The 12,827-nt window shown below is 44.1% G+C and overlaps 1 protein-coding gene across 3 annotated transcripts in view; it reads right to left on the bottom strand.

Annotated features, from left to right (window-relative positions):
- SH3RF3 (SH3 domain containing ring finger 3) overlaps positions 1-12,091 on the bottom strand; it is a 606,895-nt gene extending 594,804 nt beyond the window's left edge. For 2 of the 3 annotated variants that reach the window (XM_073614818.1, XM_073614819.1), the window contains exon 1: positions 11,063-12,091. In XM_073614818.1, the coding sequence (XP_073470919.1) occupies positions 11,063-11,593 (531 nt within the window). In that variant the 5' untranslated portion in view covers positions 11,594-12,091. The remainder of the gene's footprint in view (positions 1-11,062) is intronic. The other variant, XM_073614820.1, reaches the window with a different exon arrangement.
- Between the last annotated feature and the right edge of the window lie 736 nt (positions 12,092-12,827).

Raw genomic sequence — 12,827 nt, 5'->3', positions numbered from 1 at the left:
ACAGTGCCGCATAGCAAAGAATGGCCTGATCATGAAGGGGGTAAAACCTTCCAGAACTGAAGTGGTTAAGCAGAACTAAACCCATTGATTTAACAGTTTAAAAAAACTGTTATATTTCTGGAATGCCAGGATTGATAACTGTCACATTTGTTTGTGCTCTCTTCCAAACTGTCAAATCATCAAATGGCTTGAGTTACAACTGATCACATGTGTAGCACCATGGCAATTGAAGATCCAACGGAGGCCAAGGTGGCAGCTTCCTTGGCTGAAAAGGATAGGAGGGTTTAGTTCAACTTTAACACTTAAAGTGGAGTTCCACCCACTTTTACAACTCTTCAGCATCCCTCACTAAACTGTGCACTGTAAACGAATTGGATATTTTTTTAATTTTTATTCTCAGCACTAAGGCTCGGTTCACACTAGGGGAGGCACGACTTGCAGGTCGCCTCACCGACCTGCACACGACATCCACGGCGACTTGCAAAACGACTTCTGTATAGAAGTCTATGCAAGTCGCCTCAAGTCGCCCTAAAAGAAGTACAGGAACCTTTTTCTAAGTCGGAGCGACTTGCGTCGCTCCTATTAGAACGGTTCCATTGTACAGAACAGGAGGCGACTTGTCAGGCGACTAGGTCAACTGACAAGTCGCCCCTGTGTGAACCGGCACTTACTGTATATCTGCTGTATTCATTTTTCACTTCCTCCTCCCTGGCCGCGGCCCATCGCATCATTTCCTGTTTGCAATGCCTTCTGGGAAGGGGCGGCAACTTCCTCTGACACTGCCGTTGCTATGGAAACCTGACCTGAAACCTATTACACTGCTTGTGCTGCACTGAGCATGTGCGAGATCTGCAAGGATGAGATCCAGGAAGAAATACAGTCTGGCTTCAGATGCCCAGACTTAAGATGGCCACAGCCTGCTGTAAGTTTATAAAATAACAAACTACTGCTATAAACTAACAAAACAGACCTTAGTTTACAGACTAACTTTACTAGAATACATTAAGCTTGTGTATTATAGGGGTATTTTCATTTAAAAAGTATAATTTCGGCCGGAACACCACTTTAAGGTGTCCCAGGTGCCAGGACAGGACAGATCTTTAAAACTGGAAGTTTTCTGGTCAGGCTGTAGGGCAGCAGAGACTGGCCTTCATGTACATCATGTAAGCTAGGCTTGATTTTTCTAAGCTGGACAATGTTCTTTTCATTACTGTGGCCCCTTGACTGCACAGTACATATTTGAAAAGGCGAATCTTTAAAGTGGAACTAGACCCATAGATTTAACTGTTTCCCAAAACTGTTCCACTGAAGGCATGCCGTGATTGACAACTGTCACAGTTGCTTGTGCTCTCAACCAAAGTCATCAAATGACTGGTGTCATAACTGATCACATGTGCAGCACCATGACAACTGTAAATTAAACAAAGGCTCAGATGGCAGCTTTCTTGGCTGTAAAGTAGAGAAGAGCTTAGTTCCGCTTTAAGTCTAAAACACTTCTGTGGCTGCCTCTGCCCACACATCACCCTTCAGCAGAGATCTTAGGTCATTTGGTGGATTTCATAAGGCACTGCAAAGTGCAGCAAAATTAGTGACCCATGGCAAACAGATTTCATGTTAAATTAGTTAAGGGCAGTCAAAACAGTGAAAAATGAATGTTGATTGGTTACTGTGAGTTCCTCGCTATTCACATTGCACTTTGACATACGAAATATATATTTCAGCAACTCGCAGCAACTACAAGAAAAGGAAAGAAAAATCCCAGAAACCAGGCAAAAATGATATGTTGTGCCTTTTTGAGGTATTTATCTTGTTATAAGTTAAAGTGTATTTTTTCTGGATTCTTATGCTTCCTAAACTTGACTGACTGGCTCACTGTTGTGCACCTTACCAACGCATCTGTATTGCACCATAATGCACGGAAATACACTATGGTGTGCTGTGTTACATGAGATAGTCCATGTACGCTTTCTGGTGCACCTTGGTGCTTTAGACAGCCCATTCGAATGAACAGGGCTTCATTAACAAAATGCACATTAACAAATGGCATATAATGTGCATTAACACACCACAACAGCATGAATCCAGCCTAACAAATTTGATTTTCCAGGCTAAAAATGACAGGTAGACTTGGTTAAACCCCCATTTCACAGTTTAGGAGACAATAGTTTTTGTGCCATGTTCAGCACTGGGTAATGAGGAATTATCCTGACGTGACAGATGTGTTCAGGAACTGTCAGCTATAAAAAAGAGATATCAATGCAGGGTGACTCTTTGAGTATGCAGAGCATGTATTTTTGTATTTCAGATATACTTGTCAGTGGGAGAAACATGTGGAATGTGTTAAGTATGTCGTTAGCAGATGTAACAGGGTAGCTCCCAAATGTCATTGTGTGAAGGCAAGTTACTGTGCTTCTACAGGAGTTCTCAACACTGGGAAAATGTACACATACTGCTACACATAACAACACAACCTTGGAGCTATTCTTTATATTTTACCATTTTTTTAGTTCACAGATGGCATTATACTGGTACACCTGCACCAATAAAATGGGGCAATCCTACAGCAGCCTTTCACAACTTTTTTATCCAAGAGGAACCCTGAAAATGAATCTTAGGGAACTCTTGCTCAAACCAATTCAGTAGAGGTCAATGTGAACAATGCCCCTTTTACACCAGTGGTTAGAATGCCACCCTTACAGATAGCTAAAAAGATCATTGGTGTCTTCCAGCTGGTTCTGCCAAGTGGCATTGACCCTGGCACTATATAGGCATCATCAAATTGGAGATAAATTAGCTACAGCTCAAGGAACCCCTAGCAACCTCTGCAGGAACCCTAGGATTCCATTGAACCCTGTTTGAGAATAGATTCTCTACAACAGGGGTCTTCAAACTCTCTAAACAAAGGGCCAGTTTACTGTCCTTCAGGCTTTAGGGGATCCGGACTGTGGCCAGTGGGAGTAGAAATTGCCCCAGCATCAGTGGGAGTAAACAATGCCCTGTCATTGGTTTTAGTATGAGAAATAGTGCCTCATCAATTGCGTCAGCTGGAGGAAAAGTGTCTCAAGGGCCGGATAAAGGTAAGCAAAGGGCCGCATCTGGCCCCCGGACCACTGCTCTGCAGTATAAAAATTTAGAAATAAGAAATGTAGCCCATTTCAACAGATTGTTCCTTTCTAAAACAGATGTTGAAAAATAACAGCTGGAAACCAATTGGTTGCTTTAGACAACATCTTCACATGCTCGGCCCTGCAGTTCATTGGTAACTGAGATCAAATCTCTACACCAGTGATCAATACCCAGTGACTGCTCAGGAGACACTATCATAAATAACAAGTGAGCCACAATTAGGCTCCCATAGACAGCTCAAATTTTGGGCCATTCCCGCAGAATTGGCTGGAATCTGAGTTGTGTGTGGCCCTGTGAGCACCACCTGGCTAGCAAAAAGTCGACCTAAAGAGGAACTCCAGGTATGACTAACTTGTACATAGATACATCCATCCAGCTTGGCCTAATGTAACAGTATATACCATACCTTGCCAATGCCCCAGGAGGCTACACAGCTAGGCCAGGGTTCTCCACTTGGGTCAAGGTCATGTGCTGAGTGGCTGCCCTGCTGTATTGTGAACACAGGAGGTCGACTGCTCAGCACAAGCACCGTTCAGACAATGCTCTGCATCCTATCAGATGCCGTCACTTTTTGGCAGCACCATTGAATTCAGGCACCCACGGACACTGAGATGTCACTGGCGATACCTCTATCCATGCTATTAGCATGGATGGGGAAGAAGATTGATCTTCTCTCATTCGGGTCATAGGCTCAATGAGAGGAAATCGAGCAGCTTATGGCCAGCCTTGCATAAAAATGATACTAAACATCTAATAAAAAATACTGTGGGGGGGATTTATCAAAACTGGAGCAGACATATGAGATATGTTTTTGCCTGTGGTCCACTACTTTCTGTTCTGTTCTTTGAAAACTTAAAAATAATAATTTAAAAATAAATTAAAAAATAAAAACTGGAGCAGGCAGAATGAAGAGCAGATGGCAACCAATTAGCCGCTATCTTTAATTTTCAATGCCTATAGCAGGCCATACACTAGTAGATTGTCTAACAAATGTGCTGCGCTGTGCATAGCCTGTGCAGAGAGCGAAGCTGTGGGAGGAACCCAGCAGGCCCCACCCACTACAGGCTGCCTGCAGAAAACTACCGAAGGTGGCGGAGTCAAGACCAGTCACCATGCACAAGTTGAGAGACCAACAGATTCAGGTCATTATTATAGGAAGCTCCTGAACAGAGGGAACGTTTCACACTGGATTACTGCACAGATCTGGAAAAAATACACAAAGCACACTAAGATTCAAATAGGAATACACATGACATGACACTCTTGTACTTATTATAATATATAATATCCCTCTTTTTCCAAAACAAAAATAAAAATTTTTTGGCTGGAGTTAGGTAAATATGTATGTAATAGTTTCAGGATGTTTATAAAACCAGAAAACATTTCAAATCAAGGTGAGACCACATATCCAACACAATAGGCTTTCTGTCCAATAATCCCATAGAAAAAACGGACAACTGTCATCACATGCACAAGTGTCCCTACACCAAAGTAACATAAATATTAAGCATGTTCGTTTCAGTACAGGCATGGAGATGTTTCTGCTCTCTAGCTCCATTGTCACCTCCCCCTCCCATGCTCACCTCCAGGACTTCTCCAGAGCCTCTCCCATCCTCTGGAACTCCCTACCCCAATCTGTCCAACTATCTCCTACTCAGTCCAATTTTAGACGATCCCTGAAAACCCATCTTTATTAAAGAGGACTACACCTCCCACACCTAACAAATGTACTTTTATTTTCTCCATCAGCTCATCCCCCACAGTCATTACCTTTTGTATCTCTTGACCCTGCCTCTTGTAAGCTCTAATGAGCCGGGCCCTCTGATACTCTCCTACTGTACTAAATTGTATTGTAATTGTACTGTCTGCTCTTATGTTGTAAACTGTTGGCGCTATAAAAAATCCTGAATAATAATAACACAATGCATACGATGTCAGGGTTTGTAGCAGTAAAGTTGTTCCAATTAGGAGATCTATGATATCAAAGTACTCTAATTCAACGTTCCAGCACACATCGAATTTCAGTTTGGATGAAAATAAGCCAAGAAGCACATTACGATTTTAGTATTAGGATTGAACCAGTAAAATCACTAGAGATTAATGGCTAGTAGTAGTGATTGATTGCTACAAAAATGTAACAAATGGCTCCCTATGGGGTGAGGAACACTAATAGCAAAGAGTAGCAACTAATAACTGCTCATTGCTCCAAATGTGTGCCATTAATCGCTACTACAAGCTACTACTTGTAGCTTGTGTGCCTCACTCTATAAGGAGTAATTTGTACCAAATGTATGGCGATTGATTGTGACTGCTAGTGATTAATCTCTAGTGATTGTGGTAGTGTGATTGCACTATTAAAAATAGTCTATATGCACCTAGCGTTAGACCAGCTTGACTTATTCATCAGGTCAGTATTAGCTTTAATGTTTATGTGCAAAATGTAATCACCTGAATGATACAACGCATACTGTGTTGTTTTTGATACATTGTATTGTCAGTCTATTGAAAATGATCATTCAATTTGACACAGATATTCAATTGATTGATCAGAAATTATCTATAAAATTCCACCACAACTGATCAACTTACCAGCAGCATAATCAACCACAAGCTCACTAAGTTAATCGAACAGAGGGTGTGTGGTCGACAATTCTTCAACTGAATGATATTGATGCATGTGTGACCACCTTATGATGGCTATACATGCTTCAGTAAATAACTGTTTTCTTTTCTGATCAATCTTTCTTGAAAAAATAACCCATTTAACAGATATGATACACACAGGGGAAGTGAATTTAGATAGTTGGAAGATACAATTGTAAGGTATTAATCACACCTACATTTTCACAATACAATCTCACAGTCTGATTAATAAAAAAAAAAAATTGAATTAATGAACAAAGCATCTCAGTATGGTGATCAATGCAATCCAATCAATAATTTTCTGCTTTCACTGTTCTACTCAGTTTGATCAAATCCTAAATTGAGTCTAAAGCCAGCCATAGACAGTTAGAATCTCGGCTGGCTCAGCAGGGACCGTCAAAGATTTTAATCATTAAAGGGCAGGCTGATTGTACCCAAAAAGATCCATTGATTGATTTGGGTACAACCAGTATGTCGGATTTTTAGGATGAATTTATTGCCAGTGGCTATAGCTGCTAGCAAAATCACTGTGTTCTCCCGGTAGGGACAGCTGCCTGCGCCAGCCGCCGGGACAACACAATGGCTCCGTGGGAGGGATTCCCTATCAACACTGATTGGTGGTTGCAGGAAGGAACATTGTATCATCTATGGCCAGCTTAAAGCAATCGGAAGGAAAGTTACGGCTATTCAGTTGTTTCAAATTGCACAAATCAAAGCGTATATGGACACCATTAGATTGACTGATCAGCCTCACAATTGGCAGAGCTTTGTACAGTTACTCTTCAGAGAGTCATTGACCCAAATACACACTAACTCTGTCTTGCCAAGAAGAAAATCCTGCAGTATTAGCTAAATAGTTAAAGTGTATCTAAACCCAAGAACAAACATTTAATATACTGCAGCTTACCAGTCCAAAGATTGTTTTCAGGCTAAGTACATTCTCTGCAAGTATAGATAAATACCCGCTGATCCCACCAGAATTCAAATGTCCTTGTAACTTCCTGTGCACTGAACTTTAATATCAAATGATATTTTCAGCCTTCCCAATTGTCTCCTGTAACTACAGAACACCTTCTTCACTGTTATGGAGATGGGGAAGCGTTTCTGATTCAAATCATGAGATCGGACTAAGGTGATAACACTGCTCCTCTATAGATACAGTACAATGCCTGAGCGTTGTCACCTTGGACAGGAAGTGTGCTACTGAAAGGTTTGCCAGGTGGACAAAAGCGTGAACAAAAAAAACAAAAAACAGGGGACTAAGTATAGACCAGTGAGCTGCAATATGTAGAATTAATGTTCTTCGGTTTATATATACTTTAATGCTGAATTTTAGGTGCCAATGTAACTAAGCATATACAGTACAGTACCATACCTGTGCTATCCGTGTGGAAACTGGAAATCACTGTAATCCAGCCTGGACCAGAATAAGTATGAATGTGCCATACCTGTAGAATCCGCATGGAAATCGTTGTAGTCCAGCTTGGACCAACATAAGTATGAATGTGCCATACCGGTGGGTATGCCATGGAAATTACTGTAGTTCAGCTTGGACCAACATAAGTATGTATGAGTCATACCTGTAGGATCCCCATTGAAATCACTGTAGTCCACCTTGGACAAACATAAGTATGAATGTGCCATACCTGTGGCATCCCTAGGGAAATCACTGTAGTCCAGTTTTGGCTAACATAAGAATGTATGTGCCATACCTGTGTGATCCCCATGGAAATCACTGTAGTCTAGCTTGGGCCAACATAAGTATGTGTTTGCCATACCAGTGGGATCCCAATGTAAATCACTGTAGCTCAGCTTGGGCCAACATAAATATGTATGTGCCATACCTGTGTGATCCCCATGGAAATCACTGTAGTAAACTCCACCAATTCCGGGTCCTGTGCCGAGCAGTTGCCCTGCTGCTTACTGACCACAAGAGGTCGCTTACTTTGCACAGGTGCTATTTGAGCAACACTTTGGATTTTCTCAATGAAGTGTTCTCTAATTAGATGAGGGGGGATCATGATCTCCCCCTCATCCAATCAGAGAACACTTTGCATTCATTGAGAAAATGCAAAGTGTTCCCTAAATAGCAAGTGCGAGTCACCTGTAGTGTTCAGTGAGCAGGACATAGAAACTGGAAGCGAGCAGAGATCATTGGAGTAGTGGTATCTACTACAGAGATTTATGTGGGGATCCCACAGGTATGACACATACATACTTATGTTGGCCCAAGCTGGACTACAGAGATTTCCATGAGGATCCCACTGGTATGTAACATACATACTTATGTTGGCCCAAGCTGGACTACAGAGATTTCCATGGGGACCCCACAGGCATGGCACATACATACTTATGTTGGCCCAAGCTGGACTACAGAGATTTCCATGGGGATCCCACAGGCATGGCACATACATACTTATGTTAACCCAAGCTGGACTACAGAGATTTCCATGGGGATCCCACAGGTATGGCACATACATACTTATGTTGGCCCAAGCTGGACTACAGAGATTTGCATGGGGATCCCACAGGTATGTTACATACATATGTTGGCCCAAACTGGACTACAGAGATTTCCATGGGGATCCCACAAGTACGTTACATACATATGTTGGCCAAAGCTGGACTAAAGAGATTTCCATGGGGATCCCACAGGTAAGTTACATACATATGTTGGCCCAAGCTGGACTACAGAGATTTCCATGGGGATCCCACAGGTACGTTACATACATATTAAGTAATGTAGACAAAAACTCACCCAAGCTCATGTGTGGATAGTGGAATGGTCTCTACCAAAACCTACAGGAAACAATGTGGTAACTCACTCTTGCAAGCATCCAGTTGTCACCCAGCGCATACAGTGCGGGCATTGCCAACAGGTGAGTTCATTAGAGCAAGGAGAAACTGTTCCTCTCATAAGGATTTTGCTAAAGAATGTAACATTGTTTCCAGTAGGTTGAGAGAACGGGGATATGGGGGACATTTGATAGATAGAGGCAGAAAATAGAGAGTGTAGAGACCTGATTGGAAATTCCTCTTCCATCAGTAAAAGAAGAAACGGTCCCATGGGAGGGGAGGAGTTCACTTTGTGACCACTTATTCACAACAATACAACCTGATTGTCTCTATCATTGAATACTGCCTCCCTGTCTTATATGTGGACAAAACTTTGCATGATATTTTAATACAGGGATGCAGTTTTTCTAGTAAGAAAGCTCCTACTGTAGGTACTATGCTTTCCCCCCTCTTTATTTCGTTCCACTACCCCTTCCATTTCATGGTTGGGAACAGTGGGTTCTTATCCCTGTGGTTATAACACCTGTAAACAGTGTAAAAGACACAGAAAAGGCAAGTCTGTTATTTCTTTTTCAACGGGTAAAACATATCCAGTTTTATAAATTGTAATTCAAAGATGATTGTCTACCTAATTGATTGCAGTACTGGTAGAGTACAGTATGTGGGATGCACTATTCGCAATCTACGTATTAGAATATCAGAGCATTACAATGATACTCTTAATAACAATGCAAAAAATATTTCAAATGTGTCTAAACACTTTAGAACAGTTCATGATGGTAATCTGGAGTCTTTTTCTTTTTGCGGTCTGGAACCGGTGAGAAGATCTGTTGGGGGGGATACACACCATACCCTACTTCAGTGGGAGGTGTGGTGGATACACAGATTGAGGACTTGATTTCCTAGTGGAATGAACAGTAGAATGGATGTGAATTTGTTTTTAAAATAATACAATTTGATTCCACAATCGGTTAATTTTTTCCCCTAGAGTTTTCAGTCTGTGTTTCCATTTTTCCCTGCCCTTTTTCTCTGGTTCTGCCAACCTCACATGATTTTAATTGTTAATTGATTTTAAGTTGAATTGTACCACCCCCTTTCTTGGAGGAATGGATATCTTTTCTATATAAACTTGATTTTATTGTAAATCTGTATGCTATGAGGAAGGCTCCTGCCGAAGCGTTTTAGTTGTTGTTTAGATGACTGCTGTTAGTGCTTAATAAAGATTTAAGGAGAAGCAATAGAGTTGCCGGCATTTTGACTTTACATACATATGTTGGCCCAAGCTGGACTACAGAGATTTCCATGGGGATCCCACAGGTATGTTACATACATATGTTGGCCCAAGCTGGACTACAGAGATTTCCATGGGGATCCCACAGGTACATTACAAACATATGTTGGCCCAAGCTGGACTACAGAGATTCCCATGGGGATCCCACAGGTACGTTACATACATATGTTGGCCCAAGCTGGACTACAGAGATTCCCATGGGGATCCCACAGGTACGTTACATACATATTTTGGCCCAAGCTGGACTACAGAGATTCCCATGGGGATCCCACAGGTACGTTACATACATATTTTGGCCCAAGCTGGACTACAGAGATTTCCATGGGGATCCCACAGGCATGGCACATATATATGTTGGCCAAAGCTGGACTACAGAGATTTCCATGTGGATCCCACAGGCACGTTACATACTTATATTGGCCCAAGCTGGACTACAGAGATTTCCATGGGGATCCCACAGGTATGGCACATACATACTTATGTTGGCCCAAGCTGGACTACATAGATTTGCATGGGGATCCCACAGGTATGTTACATACATATGTTGGCCCAAGCTGGACTACAGAGATTTCCATGTAGATCTCACAGGTATGTTACATACATATGTTGGCCCAAACTGGACTACAGAGATTTCCATGGGGATCCCACAGGTACGTTACATACATATGTTGGCCCAAGCTGGACTACAGAGATTTTCATGGGGATCCCACAGGTACGTTACATACCGTACTTATGTTGGCCCAAGCTGGACTACAGAGATTTCCATGGGGATCCCACAGGAACGGCACATACATACTTATGTTGGTACAACCTGAATGTAAAAATAGCCATATGTAAACTTCAGCTTCATCTCACCAATGAAACTATATGCCACAGGGGATCAGCAATATTATGCCCAAATCACTCAAAGCTGTTGAGGGGGATTTACTAAGACTGGAATAGCTGTGTGTAGCAACCAATCAGCTTGTAGCTTTCATTTCCAGAGGTAAACTGAACAAGCAGGAGCTAGAAGCTGATTGGTTCCTATGCCCAGTTGATTGGTGCTTCTGGGTGCTGCGATCAGACATGCAGCCCCCCAGAAAGTGTCATACCCCCCTAGCAGTCTCTATATATAGCAGGTTTGGGCGAGCAGCAATTGTGACACCCAAGCTGCCTTGGCATTCCATCAGCAGAACAGGTGCACCCAGTCCCGGAAAGTTGACGTACCTTGGCCAGCAGGAGGGCATTCTGACTGGCAGCAGCCAGATCCCTCAGACTCGGGGTGCATGCAGCATGGTGTGGGGGTGTCGTAGTGTTCCCCCCGGTGGCAGAGCACCCCGGGCTCCCGCAGTTGTTGCTGTTGTTACTGCTCGCTGTAGGACTCCCGGTGGGGGTGCTCCGAGGTCTCTGTCGTATGCCATCCAGCAGGCGGACCAGTAAGATATTGGCCGGTAAATCATCCACTCCACACTCCACCAGGATGCGGCACTCCGGGCAGCGCAGCTCGTTCCTGGAGCTCACTATACTCTGCAGGCAACGGCGGCAGAAGGTGTGCTGGCATGGAAGGACCCGGGCCGTGGTGTCCAGTCTCTCCAGACATACCGAGCACTCCAATAAATCCAATAGAGACGACTCATCCATCTCCTCTCCTTCTTCTCTCCTCTCCCGTCTCCTCTCCCGTCTCCTCTCCTCCTCCTCCCCTTTAGATGCTTTCTGTGGTCCTTTAGAGGTGCACAGCCAGGACGCCCCGAGGAGCATCTAGAACAGCGGGGTTGGCCAACACAGCCAGCTGAGGAACCTAAACCGGGACCACCACCATCACCACACCGACCTCCTCTACTCACAACCCAACTTGGCTCCTCTCCCCAACACCACGACCACCAGGGAACTTCATCGAGTCCAAGTTCACGTGTAGACTACAAGAAATGGCAGCACATGCCTTCCTAGAGACAGCTGGCATCACCATGCCACTCTATAGGGATACCATAGAGACTCCTTCTGGGAGAAAGTCCGTGTACTAGTGTCTGGGATCACCAGAATAGCAGGGCTGACCACAGAGAGACAACAGGCAGAGGCTGGGATTCTTCTTCTGACCTGTCCCTCACCCCCTCTACTGCTAGTACAGTGTGCAGCTTGCTTGGCTGCTCCATAGTGAGCTGTGTAACCTGATCACACTACTCACCCTCCCTGGGAGAGAGAGAAAGAGAAGGAGGAGCAGTGTCACTCCTCTCCACTCCTCTGTCACTCCTCTCCACTCCTCTGTCACTCCTCTCCCCTCCACCCTTCTCTCACTCCTCTCCTTCCACTCTTCTCTCACTCCTCTCCCTCCACTCTTCTGTCACTCCTCTCCCCTCCACCCTTCTGTCACTCCTCTCCCCTCCACCCTTCTGTCACTCCTCTCCTTCCACTCTTCTCTCACTCCTCTCCTTCCACTCTTCTCTCACTCCTCTCCCTCCACTCTTCTGTCACTCTTCTCCCTCCACTCTTCTGTTACTCTTCTCCCACTCCTCTCCTTCCACTCTGCTGTCACTCCTCTCCTTCCACTCTTCTGTCACTCCTCTCCCTCCACTCTTCTGTCACTCCTCTCCCACTCCTCTCCTTCCACACTTCTCTCACTCCTCTGTCCCTCCTCTCCCCTCCACCCTTCTGTCACTCCTCTTCTTCCACTCTTCTCTCACTCCTCTCCTTCCACTCTTCTCTCACTCCTCTCCCTCCACTCTTCTGTCACTCTTCTCCCTCCACTCTTCTGTTACTCTTCTCCCACTCCTCTCCTTCCACTCTGCTGTCACTCCTCTCCTTCCACTCTTCTGTCACTCCTCTCCCTCCACTCTTCTGTCACTCCTCTCCCACTCCTCTCCTTCCACTCTTCTCTCACTCCTCTGTCCCTCCTCTCCCCTCCACCCTTCTGTCACTCCTCTCCTTCCACTCTTCTCTCACTCCTCTCCTTCCACTCTTCTCTCACTCCTCTCCCTCCACTCTTCTGTCACTCTTC

This window comes from Aquarana catesbeiana, linkage group LG02 (assembly GCF_042186555.1).
Source record: "Aquarana catesbeiana isolate 2022-GZ linkage group LG02, ASM4218655v1, whole genome shotgun sequence".
Taxonomy (NCBI): Eukaryota; Metazoa; Chordata; class Amphibia; order Anura; family Ranidae; genus Aquarana; species Aquarana catesbeiana.
Note: the sequence above shows the minus strand (reverse complement) of the source record. Positions and strands in the feature narration are given on the sequence as shown.